The sequence below is a fragment of the Salminus brasiliensis genome, chromosome 20, assembly GCF_030463535.1.
Source record: "Salminus brasiliensis chromosome 20, fSalBra1.hap2, whole genome shotgun sequence".
Classification (NCBI taxonomy): domain Eukaryota; kingdom Metazoa; phylum Chordata; class Actinopteri; order Characiformes; family Bryconidae; genus Salminus; species Salminus brasiliensis.
Window position 1 is genome coordinate 11,630,236 of NC_132897.1, and position 19,906 is coordinate 11,650,141.

Consider the following 19,906-nt stretch of genomic DNA (forward strand, 5'->3'; position numbering starts at 1 on the left):
ACGAAGTTGTGAATCAGAGAGAAACAGAAGGAATTCTCACATAGTCTGTCATATAGGTTGGCACACCACAGGGGAACGGCTTTAGGTTAAGTAAAGCACTAAAAGTCAATGACTGGGCCCACCACTACATTTCTGCTTGAGGCCAAACTGGCAGTGAGAACGAAGCAGGCATTATTAGATGCGCTTAGGATGTTGTTATCAGGGTGGGATGGGCCTGTAAAGCTGTCAGCATCTTTAACACAGATGGGGAGGTCGTTTCTTTCAGTTATAGCTCTTGACTTCAAATGCAGAACAGTTTGTTCCTGCATGCAAAAACAGTTGTAGTGAAAAGTAATAACTGAACTGGCTTCAGTAGAACTGTTGCGGTTTCAGTGCACTCTTAAGAAAGAAAAAAGGGTGCTACAAAACATTCATTATTTTTGTTAAGGCATATGTGTAGAAAAACCTTTTATAGATTTATAGAAGTTAATATTACAGCTCTTCGTCTATTGAAAGCTTCTTCACACTCACAGCTTCTTTACAAATTCTTTATGCAACCAAAAGTGGTTTTGTAGCGTTTTCATGTTTAAGAGTGTGGTGCAACCACAGCAGAGGAGAAATACTGCACGTTCACTTTGGAAAAGGTTTTCCAGCAGTGTGAAATGCTCTGAAGATTCATGATCAAAGCTGATGCAGTTGCAGAACAAATAAAGAAAGCATTAGTCTTGGTGAAAGGTGCAGGAATCTACTGCTTCAAAGTGAAGATGAGATTTTATTTCTTCTGCAAACTTTTAGACGCTGCTGTAAATTGTCAACATGGTAAATGACTGCTGCAGGGTGGTGTACTGAAGGCCTGCTCTGACAGCACCTCTAATTAATAAGCAAGACCTTGGCCAGGTACTTTGCTTTGAGTTTTTGGCGAAAAACTGAGGCTCATATAAAGTCACGATAATGAGCGCGATGCTCATTTCTGTCAGCCACACAGGAAATTCCATGGCTGAGTGTTTCCGCGTGCTGGCGAAAGCCAAGAGAGCCAGAAAGCAAGAGAGAGTGTGAGTGAGGGGGGGCTTTCAGGGATCTGCTGACAGTGCGGTTTCTTTTCTCCTCTGTCTTCGATTTCATTATATAAGTGCACACAGGGCCATGACGTCACACGCTGTCGTGCGCTGGACGTGTGCGAATCCAGCAGACAAACTCAACACCCAACACCATGTGGAACACTTTTTTGGTCTCCATGGACACGACTCAAATAGCTTTCTATGGCAACAGAAATATCCCAGATGTGCTACGTGCTGCCGCTCATATATCAGAAGACGCCATGAACCCGGGGGGGAATTGTTTATGTGCTATAGGCGACCATTTGTCTAGATTTGTTTTTGGCCTCTGAATCCAGTGGGATTAAAGGAAGTTTCATGGAGAAAACAGACCCCTCTCAGTGATCTGAAGTTAACCATGCATCACAGTGCAGTAGTCACTGCTCTAAGGCTGGACTGAGTGTTGATATGCAGTGGAGGAAGTGCTGTTCATCCTCCAGCCCCCTCCTGCCAAAAGCAGAGCAGAGCAGATAAGAGAACGACCTCATTACCGCCAAGCCGGCCCAGGAGGACCATAAAGAACCAGGAAGATGTAACACCACGCATGACTCACAGTAATGTTATGAGTCCGATCAGACGCCTTGACTTTCTGTCTGTCTTTCTTTTTCACCATTTTCTTATCTGTCCATCTTCCCAACCTTCCATTCTTCCTTCCTTCTTTTTGCTTTCTTTTCTTCATTTACGTCCTGTCCTTTTTCTTCCCCTTTTCTTTAGTGCTATTTTTCCTTTTTCTCTTCCTTTCTTTTAGCTTGTTCTTTCTTTTCTTCCTACCTTCCTTTTTTCACTTATTTCCTTTAGTTCCTTTTCCCATTTATTTCCTTCCTTGTATTGTACTCCATTTCCCGGGCCTGTCTTTTTCTTTCTTTCTTAAATATTTTTGACTTTATTTTCTTCATTTATTTCATTCCTTACTTTAATCCCTTTTTATGTTTAACTTTCCTTCTCGTTTTCCATCAAATCCTTGATTTTTCTAACTACGTTTTTTACCTTCCTTTTTACCTTGTTCTTTCTTCTCTTACTACATACACTTGCTTTATTGCTGTTTATTTTCTTCCTTTCTGTAATTTACTCTCCTTTTTCTGATTCTCTCTCCTTTCTGTCATCATTTTTCCTTATTGTCTTGTTCTTTTCTTCCATCATTTCATTTCTTCCTTCATTTATTTCCCTTTAACTTTTTCCTTCCTCTCTTTTCCATTCTCACTCTTCTCTTTCTGTCTTTTTATCCGTCACTTTGTTGTTTTTATATCACTTCTCCTTTCTTACTTACTTATTTACTTTATATACCATTTTTCTTTATCTTTCTGTCCTCAGTCATTCTCTGTATTTTCTCACTTCTTTCCTCCTTTCCTCTCTTTCTTGTCTTTTCTATCCCTGTGCTTGGCCTTTTTCTGCCAAACTCATGAGCAGGGTATTCTTAATCAGGGCTGAAGTGTTTACAGTGAGTTCAGCAGGTTCTCACAGAGTTCAGGTTGGTCATTATCTGCTGTGCACAGACAGATTAGTGCGGTTCCAGGGTCTGAGTCTGACGGCTAAGATTCTTAAGAAACATGCACCTCGACCTCTGACACGGAGAGCGCGAGGGCCGCCTTAGAGCAGTGCTGTGAACAGCCTTCGCTCACTGAGGCTCAATTGTGTCAGCAGCACAGTAGCTCAATGACTGATTTACAGTGATGCGTTGCGGGACATGCGGGCGATGTTTAAACACAGGGTAGGCTTTTCGAGCAGAGAAAACACTCCAATATTCTCTCAACGAGGGCCCATAAAATCCCAGCTAAGAAATCCTTCTCAGAACCACAGCACAGCAGCAGTGCACGCTATGGCCTGAAACAAAGGTCGGCATGTCTTCGTAGAGACTACTAAAGTGATAGTCAGACTGGACTGGGCAATCTGAACAATGTTTAGGACAAACATTCACTGTTCCTTGATATGTCCCTTTGCTACACAGTTTAAAATTTCAAATCAAACCAATGGAGGTGGAGACGTGGAGGTCTTTGAACATACATCACAGCATTAAGACACTTTCCTAGGCCTTGGAACCAAAATGAAGTCAAGCTATTTGCATGTTGCTGCCTTGATATCTGCAACCGTGGCTCTCTCTGACACTAAAAGCATGTCTTCAGCACCTTCAGTAGACTACACCGCACAGCACCTACAGAGACCTATAGTTAAATCAACCAGCAGCAAACTGTCAAACCCAACAGCAAAGTTCTAGCAACAAGCGCAAGAGCTAGAGGTTATTGTAGCATAATAATTAACAACACTGCCCTCCTAGTGGCAGATTGGGGTTTCATTCTCCAGCTGGGCAGGCACACCACACTAGAAGTGAATATGGATAAGATTGTCAGCCAGATGCTTTATGTCTATGTAAATGTAGAGGTTACAGTTGTGGAGGAGCTGAACCGCAGACTGTCTAAATGATATATATACTCATTAATTGCAACATGTAGCAACTGTCGCTCTCACTTGACATGATAATAGTGTTATTGAATTACTGAAACTAATAAAAACATTCTGATGAATCTTTGTCCACAGTTAAGAATAGTTAAGAAATAAGAAATAAATAGAAATAAATCACTGCTTTTAATGTGATTAATTTATTATAACCTAAATTATGAATTACTATCAATGTTAGTAAATCCCCTGAAAACAACACTACAACATTTTCCTCTCAAAAGAAATAATTAAAATAAGAAATTATTTAAGTTGAAGAAAGTGAAAGCATCAGTTATAACTGACAATTCACTGGTGTCTGACTATCACATCAGTAAAGTCAGTAAAGCACATTTTAACTACTTAACTACAGGTGTAAAATTAAATTTTAAAATCTAAAATGATGTTGGCTATTTGTTCAGTTTTAAGAATGGGCAACGGTCATAATATCTTTATATTGGTCAAGCCCTAGTGTAAACACAAATGCCAATACACAATACACAGAGATTCGTAGAGAGAGAGGATGTTGAGACAAAACTTTACCGGCCTACCCATCTTGCCCTTCTTCCCAGGAACACCAGGAATACCCTATGAAGGAGATAGAAACACAGGAAAGAAAGTAGAGTGAGAGACAGAGAAGAGGCAGAGAGAGAAAAAGAGCCAAGAGGGTCAATTAATAAGCAATCATGGTGGATGTAATGTACTGTGTCTGTGTTGAAAAGTGCTTTTTCTCTCTTTCCTCTCGCACAAAAGAGACTCTATCAGAGCACAACTCACTCCCTCTGGAGCCTAAAAACGAACGACCTGATCCGGCTAATCCGCGGGCAGGCTTTCTTCCAGCTCCTGAGCAGCTTATAATGCTATTCCCACACAGTAGGACTAGCTGGAATTCCACCAGCTCAAAGACCCAGTGCAAATATTGATAGAGTGGTGACTGCCCACGCCACTTGCGAGATCCATGTAGTTTTAGCGGAGCGTGCACCTATTCATCAGACTCTGCAATCAGCACGAGCACTTTGGCCTGCCATGGCAAAGAGAGCGAAGTGGCACGTGGGTAGTGCTGGCTGTAATAATCAAAATGAATAGCACACTATTTTCTAAATAGATCACTGTATCAGAAGAGTTTGTTCCCAGGAGCAAAAATACCAATTCTTGCATATCCCTTCAACTTGTTTTGATTTGACTTTTTGTTTTCTTCGCAAAAACAAACAAACAAAAGAAACCTTACACGCTATTGGAAACATTTACTATACAGATACAATGTTTATTATATTTCATAAATTCCTATTTTGTGACAATATAAATACACCAACCCACAATATATCGCCCAGAACCCCCTGTATGATCAAAAGGAGGCTTTTTCCAGTGGAACTTGCCACTCTCCCTCCAGGGACTCCACTTCACCCTTTCACAGAATTAGGAAGGTCATGATTCTTGCTACGTTATGTTGGCGATAAAAAAAGGTCTCAGCATGAACTTAAGCCCCAATGACTCAGAATCTCAAGAGTTTCATTGTATCCCCAGAGAAAAATGGCAGTGGAACATTTTTAAGAGCTACCCATTACAGCGCTGATAGAGTCATGTGCTTGTCTAAAAGGTCAGGATCGACAGCTAGACTCACTCTTTCTCCATCAGGCCCCGGGAGACCAAAGAGGCCAGGAATTCCAATGAAGCCCTACAAGAGAAGAGAATGAGCAAGCGAGAGAGACAGAGAGAGACGGAGAGAGAAGACAAACAGAAATTTTAACAATGTGTGGTTGTAGCACCCTGAGCTTCGCTTCAACTAAAGCTTCTTGTGAAGTCTACAGGAGTCCAGCAGATAGCCTCAGTGGATGAGGGAAGTCTCCATGAAGAACAAGGCCTTGAGGCAAGTGTATATGCCCATGGACTGCATGGTGCTGGCTTCCACGATGTAGTCCAAGGGCACATACCCTCACGCCAGGGATCACTGAGGCGTCCAGCTGGGAGGCACTGGGCTAAACACACAGGAATGATGGTTATGATCATGGTGTGAGTGGAGAAAACAAGAGCGAATCCTTAGAAGATGATAGTTGTTAACTTTGGTCTGCTGAATTTAATTTTATTTAACTACACAGTTATGCAATGAAGTACATTAAGTTACTTACACACACACACACACACACACACACACACATATATATATATATATATATATATATATATATATATATATATATATATGAAATAAATATATAAATAGGTTGAATTATTTCATTCTGACACTTTCCACTTGTTTCAATATGAAAAGGTTCGTTCTTCATTCTGCAAAACAAGCCTGTAGGTCAGTGGCCACCAACTCTCACCTTCTTACGTTCTAAACTCTAAACTACGTTCTAAAGTGAGTTTAGTTCCAACTTGTCTCTAACAAGCTGCAGCCTCCCCGCCCCCTTACTTAACACAAATGCATTTGATTGAGTTGGTCCAAGTTAATAAGTTGGGGCAGTGTGGTCATAAACTGTGGTTTGAACTGTGGTCGACTCCACTGGAAGATAGATCACCAGAATTGGTGACCATTGCTTTAAATATAACAGCAAATTTTTAGTCATTACATTAATATTCAAATACCATATCTATTATTTGGTTTTATAAACAAATATAGCTAGGAATGATACATAACTACAGTAATTCTGCATGATCAACAAGCAGTCATAAAAAAAAAAAACTTACATATACCTCTAAAACACACCCTAAGAAATTCCTCCCACTTCATATTTTGTACATAATTTACTATTCACAAGGAGTGAATGGAGTTTACACAACTACTGGATGGAAACTCTACTATGGTTATGTTTAGGGTTAGGATAAGGGTTACGTTTATCTTTAACTTTGTAACATTTTCTGTTCAAATTGTTTGATTTTGGTTGTCAGGGTTGTGCTACAATATTTAGTACATGGTCTTTTAGTTACATGGTCTTTTTTTATGTGTATAAATTCCTCTTGAGACCAAGCTGGTAATTATACCATGCTTTTGTTTGCTGGTGATAACTTCAACCTCTAATGAGAAAATGAGGTAATGACACTTGTTCAGAAATATAAGGATGTACAGGAATAAAATGACAAATCAACTCCACCAACACTAGTCTTTGTATAAAAGTATCTCACAGAAAACCTTTCCTGTTTGTAAACCACGATACAGTATATCATTATTAGTGAATATGTCTTTGACCATGGCAACAGCAATTTATGTGTGTTTATAGTTTAGTCTGCTGATTGGTAAGATTTAGATCTCACAGTTTGAATAACAGTTATGGATGGCATTTTCTAAAGCTTGGGTTTATTCTTAAGTGAAATATGATGTATCTTACAAATTATGTAAGATACAGTGATAGAGAAATTGCAGTAATATTTAACCCTTGAAGTCTAATCATAACAGTAGACATTAGAACAGTTAATGTTCTATATCATTCTTTATTATATGCCTCTTAACAGTTTTAAGGTTATGACTGTTGAAAAATTTTGTGAAATAGTGTATTAAGCAGCATCTTTGTCACACACTAAGTATCAATATGAAAAGTAAGAACACTGTAACAAGAGTTATCAAAACAAGACCTTGTAATTCTATATAGTAATGTTATGGAGAAAGAAGAAACATTCTTCACTCTGATGTACATTAATGTAAGATTTAATTCCAAGTCCATTTGGATAATTTCTTTTGATCTATTTATATGAAAATAAGATGTGTGAATCCATGATTATGAAAAAAAGAGATACAAGGTTTTGATGACAGCATCGATGTGAAAATGGTTATCACCACGATACATCAATAAAATTGACAACAGAGAGAACTATAAACATACAGTGACCATGTAAAATGAATTCACCAAAAATTCATCAGCTACAATCACTACACTCAAACAATAACCCCAAAGGAAATACTAGGATATACTGGTAAAGAAACTATACATTATGTAAAGATTCTTACAACTTAAAAAAAAAACCCTCTATAAACCAAGAACCATCCACTGAAAGCCAAAAGTGGTTCTTGCATGCCAATGTCCCAAAGATCCATTTTGAGCACTTTTATTTTGAAGTGTATTTGATGTGTAATGCAGTTAAAAACAAGAAGAAATGTAGAAAATAAAGTTCTTTGTGACTCACCCGAACTCCTTTTGGTCCTGGATTTCCTATAGGCCCTGGAAAACCCTACAAAACACAAGACTGATTCTGTGAAGTAGCGTTTTCCTGCTTGCAGCTTGGATCAATAATAACAGCTCTGAGTGTATAATCTGAAATAGGAACGAAGCTGCCTATGTTATGGAACTCACATCTGAACTTAATGTCTTCCATGTTACATTGGTTACATTGGTATTCGATTAAGTCATTTAATGTTGTAAATATGAATACGCAGGCCTGTGCAAAACTCTGTGTCCAATAGCATGCATATACCTCCTTTTAAAATCGCTGCACCTACTGCTGAGGTTTAATTGCAATCATGCAACTTCTGTAATACTTATAAAATAGCTTTCGCAATACAATGGGAAGCTCTGCAGAAGCCAACTATGAGTCTAAAGTCACCATGCTCAGGGCATGGGCTGTGAAGCAGTGGAACTGCTTTCTCGGGTGTGATGTAGCTACATCCAATACCTCTGGGATGAGCTGGAGTGTGGTTTGTGATCCAGAAAAAAACATCCAACATCAGTACATGACTTCACCAATGTACATTTTGCTGAATACAATCAATAATCACAGTAATGTCCCAACATTTACTGTAAAGCATTCCTAGAAGAGTAGAAGCAGTTACTGCAACAAAGGGGGACAAGCTCTACTCTGCATTTTAACTCAATGTCCATCCAAGTTTCAACATTTAAAGGTCTGAACTGAAAGCTTGAGAGGGTGCTGGCTGAAATCAAATCAAGCATTGCAAATCCAGTCCAAACCGTGCTGATGAAGCAGTGAGCCATGCCAAAGTCTCTTTCTCTTAACCATGCTGTAGTAGAGAATGGCAAACCGTGTTTCAGCTGGACTCATCTCCCTAACTTCCTATCAACACCGCTCCAAGTTCTCTACAACATCCTTTCAAATATTTAGAAGAAGCAAATACTGAAATGGCTCAGTGATGGGAGCCAATTCAGAGCACTCTAAGCATGTCATGATCTGAACAACTGAGTTGTGAAACATTCCAGTTAATAGTGACTTGAATGAATCTTCTGAAATTCCCAACTGGAGGTAGGGAGCCTATTGCAGCCTATTGGGAACGACTCTGAATCTGTTCTTTATTTCGCTGTGCTGGCACCAGCATGGAGGAACCTGCAGCTTGTTCCATCCTTCAATCTGTGCCATGTGCTACAGTGCATCTACACTCCTATTGCAGTAGAGCTGTCACATTGACGCAATTAAATTACAAAAAAAAATAAACCTTACAAAATAATGTGATAATTAATGAAAACACATTTTTTTCACAATTCTACCCTTTTATAAATGTTTTAGGCAAAATTAATTACAGTACATGGACAGTACATGTTTATTTAGGATTATTCAGTAAAACACTAATATTAGACTAAATACATATAATATTAATACAAATATTAGTAGTTTTACATCACTGCGTTCATTAAAACATCCCTAAAGCTCTTCTCACAGGAGTTTAGCAGCTATTTACAGTTATTATCCAACACCTGGTTTGGTAAATCAGTGCTTCATGAAGGTAAATCAGGAGAGCTGGTGATGGAATTAAACACATTCACATGCTGGCTGGAGGTGTCCAGGAAAAATCTGGAACCAAGCATTCTTCTTCAAACTAGCTCACAAGATCTCACCTACTTGCTTCAAAATGTTAAGTTCCTGCTACTTGTCACTGCATTTGTGTGTAGTTACATCTGTTCTGAGGTGACTGGTAAATGGTGTTTTTACAAGCAATAACATATATATATATATATATATATATATATATATATATATATATTTTTTTTTTTTTAGATTAATATATACATATATACAAGGCCATCTCTACAGTTTTATATGCTCTCTTAGCTAGTCGTAATGATTGAACACTGCATTTTAAATCTAACAATATTTACATACCACATTAAAGATATGGTTTCCAGTAAACGTGGTCATAAATCTTTGAAAGGCTAGGCTCAATTAAAGCCGTTTTTACTGTTTAGCCTTTTTCTCTGCTTACCCAATTAATCATTACAATAACACATCAGTTTGTTCATTATAGATATAATCGACATTGACAGGCCCACTTTGCAGTTGCTATGGGGTTGTTGAAGCTCCCATCAACCACCACTGTTCCAGCTGGGCTCTCTAGAGCAGGCTTTAATGACGGAGGCAGGAGAAAGGTCCAGATTTGTGATCCCCTACTATCATAAACATTTCAGCTGTGGCCAAGTCCGAACCGCTCTGCCAGATGTGCAGAGTTTGGAGATTGTAAGGAGGAAGCTGAGCGAGATTTATAATGGCCAGCCATTGCAATTATGCTCAGCTGTGTGTGAGGGACATCCGTCATGTGCCAAACAAAGTTTTTCAGCACTCGGAATGTTATTCATGCCTCAGGCTCCCTCAAAGAAGATTATACCTGTTGTTGACGAGTGTTAAACCCACAAATACAACAGACTTTTTTATGCACTTTCTGGTAGTTTTATGTTACTGGGAGGCTTTAGGGGCTTCTAAGGACTGAGCATATTGAAATAAGCTAGTGACTTCAGCAGAGTGGGCATCATACAGACTATAAACTACCTGACAAACTGCATAACTGCATACTGAGTGCACATTTTGCAGGTCTTAGTACAAAGATTTCTAGGGCTACTGCACGAAGCAGCACAGCAGCACAACAGGAGATTTACTGCACCTGCCTGCCAGGATAACCTTTGGCACCCGGACTTCCATCAAGCCCTCGCTCCCCCTGTGGAAATAGTGGAGAAAGAAGGAGAGACATAGGGGAGGGATAGAAGAATGGATACATTAATCACATTAAAGTGTAACCAGTGCTAACATTTCTCATTTTATATACAATACTGGTGAAGAGATTGACCTCATTCCTGCAATGTAATCCCAATTCTGGTTAGGGTTGGGACAGTATGACCATTCTGATTCAGTGTTATTATATGGCTGAAACATTATGTATTAAACCTTCCCAGCACTACTACTTTCACTGTTCATATTATGTAACATGCACTGTTCTGCTGTGGGTTTTGCAGGGGAGACTGTATTAAGTAGAGATGGGCAATTACGTAACTTAATACAGGAAGATGACAAAAAAACTTAACAGCACCTAACAGTTGGGGCCCAGCCCATTCCCTTCCCCAATACACTAATTAGGCACTACATCACAAGGTCTTTCAGGTATGCACCTCCTTCCAATGTTGCTGTGGCCGTTTATGATCCGACCAGCAACACCTTCACCTCTCCCTTACACATTTAACAACACCAAATCAAAATCCTACACCTGACAATTAAGGTTGCTGTGGCTGCTTATGATCTGATAGCCAATATTTAACAGCAGATGAAATAATCAACGAACATCAGAAGATCCTACACATGATAGTTAAGGTTACAGTGTTTGTTTATGATCTGATCAGCAACACTTCAATTGGAACAAGGAAGACGACAAGATCCTACGCAACAACAGTTACAGTTACACATAACCTTCCCTACATACACTAATCACCCACTGCACCACAAGCTCTTTACAGGGGTCATCAGATGGTCACCTCTCTTCTGTAGTGTTTTTACTGAATTAAGCCAGCGACACGTCCGGAAGGCTCAACAGTGAAGTCTGGCGCCCCAGCCCAACTCCTCCAAGCGGACTTCATGGGATTATAGAATTAGCAATTATAGAAAATTTGAAAGAACATGCTTTTCATAGGATTCTGCATTATACACTGTACGCCCAAAACATGCAATTACCTCTCTTAATTAATGGGTGCTTCTACTTTAAGGTGCACCCACTGCTAAAACAGGCATTCAGCTGCACACACAAGGCAGGATTCTGTGTGCACCAATAGAATGGGATGCTCAGGAGCAGGCAATCAAGCCTAAATTCACTATGCAAATTCTCACAGCAATGCTTCAACATATAGTGTACAGTAAATACTAAATAATGTGTGTATAGTGTGTGTAGATATATAGTATAAGTTAATGTGTAAATATTCAATATCTCTTTTTTGTAAATTGTGGGGTTTTTTGTACTATTGTGAGGGACAATGTACTCAAGTTTTTTACCCAACTTTATCGTAATGTTATGTGATGTGACAATAAATGTGATTTGATTTCTGATTTGATTTACAGCAAAGGAGGGACACGCTCCCCATTAACACACTAGATTTTAGAAGAAACATTGAAAGAGCAGATGTCTGTATACTTTTGGACACACAATGTATCATTTAAACGAGTAACCATCGCCAGTAGTCACAGTGCTTATGTATATTCTGTATTTAGAAAGAGTCTCAGTTTAGAAAAGATTTGCAACTTAAGATCATAGAAACAATTTATGCATGAAAGACCCATATCTTTTTTTATGATGTGCCATGTGTTTACTGTCCCTCCAATTCTTGTTAATATGTGACTCTAGTTTAGATCATTACTGAAGACCACAACTACAATAAAGTGGCTAAAATAGAAAACATTCTGTATGCCGTGTGCAATTACTGTGTTAGGAAGGAATTTATATAACCGTGTACATTGCGCCGGGTAACTGTTCTGAATCACTTTGGGGGAAAATGTTTAGACATTCACAGTTACGGCCAGCTGTTACTGAGTCAAACCGGTTGAGATGAACAGGATTGAGTTCAAACTTGCGGGAAATATAAACCCGGGATCTTGTAAAAGAAGTCAAGATGCCCCTTTGAACAGTGTTTAATGAGGTACTGAAGAGTGAGTATTTGTATGAGTATTGCAGTGAGGTCATATCCCATATGAAAAATGTCTGATTCATATCAAGGCTAGCTTTGTGACTTCCCTGCCTATATGACATATAAAAACACTATAATGTTGCCATTTGTTAAGCACAAGGTTTTCTCTGTGTGTATGATTATGGCCACATCACACGGGACAGCCAAGTGCACTTTGCAGTGCACGTTCAGGAATGCCTAAGAACATGGAAGAACCCCAGTGCAGAGCTAAATAGAGATGATTGGGTAACCAACATGAGTTACAATCCAGTTCCACTGGCACCCATACATGTTCATGCTACAACAGTGCCTCCATCAAGTTTGACAAATGACCCTTCTTTTCTTCTCCATGCACATGACTGTTATTCCTGAAAGGTGAAAGCAATACCTTTGTTAACCCCCTTTGAATTAAAGCTGAAAATCTTGTGTATGGACGCAAACCCACAAACATTTTCTCACTACCCAAATATTTTTGGAGTATCAGTACTATCAAAATTTACAGAAATAAAAATTCAATAAAATGTAGAGAAACTACAGCGAACAGTCCTTAGACTGGCTTAGATGTTATTTCTTAGAAGCGTATTCATTTTTTCCCCTGTACTTACGCTGAGCATAGGCTCAATCAAACTCAAGAGAACACCCAAAGTTTACCAGCTTAGTCAGACACGCCAGCATATGGCAGAGTAAACTGAAGACTGAGAAGAGAGCTGAGGGAACTCTTTTTTAAAAAGAAGAATCTTAGGAGTCATATGTTACTTTTTTGCTGAATATTTCAATATGGGATTATACTTACATTAAATCATACAGATATGATCAGATTGTGTTACTTCGGGTATAGTTATGTGGGTAAGTAAGGGTTGATCTGGTTTTTCTACTTAAGTGGGAACATGAGCTGTACTGTAAAAAAGAAGAACCAGCATAAACACTCACAGGGTCTCCAGGATGACCAGGTGGACCAGGGTGACCTTTCTGTCCCTGTAGAGAGAAAGAGAAAACAATATGAAGGAGGTAGGTGAGTGTAGGTGAGTTTTAGTCATTTAAAATACTTGTCAAAAGGTCACTACAAAACCAGATACACCAGAGATACAGAGAGAACATGAGAATGACGGCAGGAGAAAAAGAGACAGGGACAAAACGCACAAAAGAGAGAGACGGAAAGAGAAAGAGACAGTAGGAGACAGACAGAAAGCATAAAGGATACACCAAGAGAGAAAGACAGTGAGAGAGCATGAGAGAGAGAAAGTGCAAAAGAGACAGACTAAAAGAAAGCTATAGAGAGATAGAGAAAATGAGGTACAAGAGAGAGACAGAAAGGGAGGTGGTGGGGGTGAGGAGGGAGACAACGTATTCCAGGTCTGGATATCAGCTGTGGATCCTAGAGAAGAAACCATGGCAAGGGCAAAGAACTGCTTTAGCAACATCAGTTTCTTACACAGGACATGATATAACACTGCACATCACCACAGGCACCACACACACCACAGTGCAAGTCAGCGATTTACTAGGAGCTTTCCTGAATTGTGAGATCTTTTCAGCATTGCAGGAGTATCAATTATCACCCAAAGCCCACTAAATGAGCTCAAGTCAGCTGCTGGTGGGTTGGTACGTCTCAGACAATGAATAGTCCCCATCTTAGAACAGGAACTCCTGCAGAGCGCAGTGTGTGGCTTCCATTAGCAACAGCAAAACAGAGTCGTACAAGACCTAGTACATTACAAATGTTTCCAGCAAAGGAGACAACCAGCAGTGGAAAAGCAATAAGTGGTGGAGGATCTAATAGCTCTCAAAGCACAGAGCAGCAGATTCCTCTCTTACAAGCAGAGCTATCACCACTTTCCAACCTCAATAACTGGTGAGTGGCTCCTTAAAGCTTCCAGGAGAAGGCCAGCTATGCGTTATGTCATCCAGCGCTTGGGAACTGAAATCGGTTCTCCATATGTTCTCAGGGCTTCTGGAGGTCATCATCTTTAATGACGTTGGTTTATTATGTTACTGAATCCTGCAAGCTTGTTTCAGTGCACATGAAATACCAGACAAATGTGCTGTGGTATCGTAAATTAGGAGCAACAAGAAACAGCTAATGAACCTAACGTTAACAACAACAAAAAAAAGTAATGTTTCAAAAGCACCATCATGGCTCTTGCAGAAACATGAAATTACAGAACTTGTAAAGATGTCAGTATAAAACTCACAGTGCAGGAAAAGGCAGTGCAGTTCAGTAGAACACTGTAAATCAAGTGACCCAACACTGGCAGGCCTAGCTGATGGAACAAGTGGAATCCTAATACGCTCAGCTCCTCCATCTTTGATTGCGAGCGATGCAGCAGTATGTGTCTTGGCAGAACGGCTGACAATCACCTTCCTTGTGACTATAAAAAAATTAAAATAAATAAAAGTGTGTTTGTGTGCTGACTAAGATGTAATAAAGAGAGTAGCGGTTGAATTGAGGTGCCAAGAAGCCTGATTTTAATCAGACCGCCCTGAAATATCCCTTAAGACGTCGCGTTGAGCTGTTAGAGGAATGAAACTAACAGCGGTTGAAGTGATTTCTTCTGTGCTAGGGAGTCGCGATTCTTTTCTACTCCCTAACCAGCAGGGGATCCCTAAATATGACTTACTGTCCATAGTTTTCCAAGCAACATCTGAGGGTGATGCATTAGGAGAAGCAGCATGGAAATCACTGCATTGCTGACATACATAAAAATATATACAGACATGCATAAAAAAATTTATAATATTAAGGTCACACTTCCTAGCCAAAATGTAGCCTACATTTTACAAATATTAGTGAAAAGTGTAGTGGCAGTGAACACGTGAACACACACAAACACACACACACACACACACACACACACACACTAGTGAATATGGGCAGTGTGCCTCAGGAGCAATTGGGAATTATGTGCATTGCTCTAGGCCACCGGTCGGGAATGTTGAGGAAGGAGAAAGCACTGTTCCTTTAATCCCCTGGACCCCACTTTTTTGATTCCCCAGGGAATCAAACCGGCGACCTTCTGGTCCAAAGCCACCTCCTCTAACCTTTCCAAGAAAGCTGCCATTAGAAATTACACATTATCACAGGGTTGTGGGCACCACGACGGCTCACAGGAGTTGCATAGCATAAGTAAACCATAGCACAGCATAGCATAGCATAGCATACCAGACCATTGCATAGCACTGAAACAAGAACACTGTAACATTTTTTTTGGAAATTTTCCTACTGGATAAAGCAGTTAAACGGGGCAATCATAGCCTGAAGTTTAAAGAAGCAGCCTCATAACTGGAAGATTGACCGCCAGTTTGATCTCCTACATTAAATGGCATGACTAAAGTACCCTTTACTTTAGTACCCTTAGTACCCGTTACGCCCTACTGCTCTGTGTAAGTGTGATCGCTGCAGCAGGCCAGCGTGGCCTCCATGTCCGTGGCTGCTGTATCGAGTCACAGCATTCCACCAGTGATGAGGACTACCATCTGCACAAACACACTCCACGTAGCAGCTACTGTGCCAATGCCAGCCGTTCCATCAACATCAATTCACTACATCTGACGGCCGGCTGGGAGGCCGAATCTCTTTACTAAACACTGGCTTTGTACATGTCACAAAAGGCCACGAAATTACAGCAGCCTCTCTTCAAAGTAAATAACAACATAAATAATAGACTGGCACAGATGAGGGGTGGGGAGACAGGGATCAAAGGAAGAGCGCACAGTGGGTCATGCAGTTTAAAAGCAAAACACGCCAGCCTGTGATCCTTACACTGGAACTGATTGCAGGGAGTGGAGGACAAAGAACAATGCTGAGTCCACCCCCTGAAGAATGGAAATATATTATATAAGGCAACCGAGCTCCCGAGAGAAGAGTTAAAGTGAAGGAGTTGGGCTGGCTAAACTGCACAGCCATGGAAAAGAGCACCAGAATGTGTCTGGCCATAGGAGCCAATTTTTGTCTTGCAGACATATAGGGGGAGAAAACAGCCCCCTAGCGTTACAATCTGGAGCAACTGTGGTCTGAGGAAGCAATTTAGTGTTTGAGGGAGTATTTGTGTGTGTGTATGTGTGCCTGTGTGGTTAACCCCTTATAATGTAAGGGTTTGTATGTGGTCCATACTTCAGTTCCCCACTGTAATAGTAAATGTATTAATTTCCTAGTAGCTACAGAATGATTTAAAGCAATTGTTGAGGAAACGACACACATAATAAGTGATAAGCAGTTAAAAACAACCATTTGATTAAATATTTCATTTGTACAATTTTCCACGTCATATGTGGATCAATAACAAAGATAGAAACTTTGCTTCTTTATTTTTGAACTGGAGCTACAAGGCTAGTGTTCCTAACAAGCAACATGGTAAGTAAAATTTACACTAAATATGTTATCTAAAACATCTCTCAGTTGCCCTAAAACACAATGTTAAGTAATCTCAAACAGACTTGCTTATGCACGAAGTTTGATAGCATTTAGGCATGTAGTCTGTCAAATTCCAATTGAATGCTAATATATTTCTATCATTCGCTAGCTACATTAGCCTCATAACAGTGGACTTAAGGGATCCGCTGCTAACGTCTTAGTACCAGATACCACAGGACACTTTCAGAGGTCTTGTGGAGTCCAAGTCTTGAATGGTCGTATCTGTTGTGCCGGCGATTAAATGTTAGGCAGGCTGTGATAATGTTATGGCTGACTGGTGTCTACTTCAGCAGGGGAACAGCAGGAGATTTCAAAATCATGAATTTCAATATATAACATTTGCAAACTGGGCTTTAGGTAGTAAACTACTCCATTTGTTATGCTTGGCAGCTTCATTACCATGCTACCTTTACAATTAGCCAGTCAAAAAGATTTGTTAAATTAACAAAAAACATTCCCCTGCGTTTGGTAACCAAATGCGAGTAGCATTCTGATTGAGAAAGCCACTCCTCCCCTTTTCATTCTCACTCAGGAAACACATAGTGTATCCAACAACATCTGTACGTCTGTTATACAGCAATAAAAAACCTGGTAGAACACAAAATGCTGATCATACATGCTGATCTATTTCACTATACATAGTGCAAAACATGCATATTTCATAATGTCTCTGGTATATACAAAAAATACAAAAAATCTTAACATCTGATTTCCATTTCACTTACAGAATAGCCACTAGATGGCCTACAGGCAGCGATTAAGAGGTTAAAAAAGTAGTTGATGCCTTTTGTTTGCGCTGGAGAGTATAAAATGAGAGTGCATCTGTGTGTGTGTGTGTGTTTGTGTGTGTGGAATTGTTCAATCCAACACCCTTTTTGGGCTTTTGGAAATCTGGCTTTTCTTTTTTGACAGACAAATTGATTAATCGATGCTCTTAATGACTTGGACCGCTTTAAATGCTGCAGCTTTGAGTGCGGGTGATGGAGACAAGATGGCGCCTGCCCCGGCTGCTTGCTCTTAACTGCCTTTGACACTCGCACTGTTATCAGTGCTGATACAAAGCGTTAAAACCATCTGACAATGCTTCAAACAGCCTGCTGCCTATGAGTGGCACCTTAAAACTGCACTCTGCCTGACCTGAGACATAGTCTGCACTTAAATCTAAACAGAACTTCTCCTTCCACGGAGCTGTAGCATCTCCTGCAGCTCTTGTAACGGCTCTGAACAGTCAACAACAACTTTAAAAACTTGGGATGATATATAGTGATACTCCCAGATTTTGGAGACAACAGACAACAGCAACTGTGAGTAATGACAATAATGAAGAAGATGAAATGAATAAATTTCACTAAAGGTCATTCTGAGATATGGATAGAGCTCAGTCTCTGCTGCCAAACCCAAAGCTTACTACTTGTTACTACCCCACTCTTTATTGGATCTGAAAACAAGGTTCCATACTAACATGAACAAGCTTTAGCTCTTTTACACTTCAGCCCTGTATATCTTTCACTTTTCTCTAATTGTTCTGCGCTGTTTCTTGCCTCTACCTCTGTTGCAATGAATGGATGTCTCCTATTCCAAAATAGCAGCTTGTTGTGGTTGCATTTTGCTGTGCCAAAGGGGCGGTATCTGCTTCCTCCCAAATGGACATTCACCTCTGATTTGCTGACTCAGGCCAGGGGTTTTCCATCGCTTGTTCCCCCCCCCCCCCCCCCCCCTTCTTTTCCCTCCAGAGACTAAAAGCTAGCTCTTTGTTTTTATGTCTACTCATGCATTGGATCAGGGATTACAGGACTGGAGTAAGAAAGGACAAAGACTGAGGGTAATCATATGATTGGATAAACAGCATGAGAAAGAAACAAGGCTGAGGTTGAGGGCAGGTGAGTGACAGAGCGAAGCTCAAATGAGTTGGCTGCCAGTGGCAGGCAGCTGTGGCCCATCTGTTTAGACAGACACTTATGGAGGTCTCCAGAATGTGCTGCTGACTCTTTTCAGAGTGGCTGACACTGAATACCTGCAAAAGTTACAAAGTCACATGAAAGGAACTACCTCCATATTTGGAATATTATTTTATTTGATCATACTATACAATTTTACATGACCATTTCCCAAACTTTTTTAGCCCTTAAAATAAAGCGACTGCCTTCCATTTCTCCAAGGTGCAATTCCAACACTCGTGACATTTTGACTGGTCTGCAACTGTGTGTTGAATTACTTGTCAATGAACAGCCATAAGACACTTATTAATATCATGTTTTTGTATCCTTACCTGAATAACTCATTATTAAATGTATATTTCCAGCTCCCACTTGACCTTGAGATTGATAAATGCATTATTAGTTTAGTGCGTCATGACTTTACATGACCAATTACTGAGACATGTATTTCCACCTAAATCAGAAAAAATAACAGGGCTAAAATTTATGAGATATACTGTTTAGTCCTGTTTAAACTAGTTAGCTTAACCTGTAACGAGTTTAGGCTTAGGCATGACTGAGCAAACAATTATGGTAAATCCTTTAGTTGTTATCTACTACACAGTACAGAGCAATATATCATTGCTGTCCTGCATAAATCTCCAGTTTTGCAGATTTTACTTTCTAACACAATTCGATTCTGATCGTTACTTTGTGTTACAATTTCTTGGCGAATGGACCAATAGAAATGCTCTAAAATGACATGGAATAAAATTATGTTACATTAAAGTTTGTTTACTCTGGTTAGCCAGTTATTTAGTAGCATTTGCATATAGACTGGGACTATTTTCCTTTGCAGAGTGTAAATAAACTCATCAGTCTTCACTGTCGCAAAATCGCTCAATCAAACTGTGGTATATTCACAATAGTACACTGGTGTGCTGATCTAAGGCACTATTTAGGTTGTAATCAGTGCAAACATTCCACATTGGTGCATCACTAGTTCTTTCCTAATTTTCGTGCAAAAAGTTCCAACAATTGTCCAGGAGACTGACCCTCCTCCAAGATTTCCATTCCTAAGCCTGTACCAATTCCCAGGTCCACTAGCTATTTTTATATATTTTCCGCTGAGTCTCTATCCGCCTATAAACCAGGCGGCATGTCAGCTTGCCCACTCCTCTTGTCTCCTCTGCTTAAACAGTTTCAGTCAGTGACAGGGCC

General features: G+C 39.9%; 1 protein-coding gene across 4 annotated transcripts in view; it reads right to left on the bottom strand.

Moving 5' to 3' along the window:
- Positions 1–19,906, bottom strand: part of col27a1b (collagen, type XXVII, alpha 1b) — a 97,382-nt gene that overhangs the window by 40,585 nt on the left and 36,891 nt on the right. For all 4 annotated transcript variants that reach the window (XM_072664543.1, XM_072664542.1, XM_072664544.1 and 1 more), the window contains exons 8-12: positions 13,289–13,333; positions 10,318–10,371; positions 7,623–7,667; positions 5,125–5,178; positions 4,047–4,091 (exon numbers count right to left, since the gene is read on the bottom strand). In XM_072664543.1, coding sequence (XP_072520644.1) covers positions 4,047–4,091; positions 5,125–5,178; positions 7,623–7,667; positions 10,318–10,371; positions 13,289–13,333 — 243 coding nt within the window. The remainder of the gene's footprint in view (positions 1–4,046; positions 4,092–5,124; positions 5,179–7,622; positions 7,668–10,317; positions 10,372–13,288; positions 13,334–19,906) is intronic.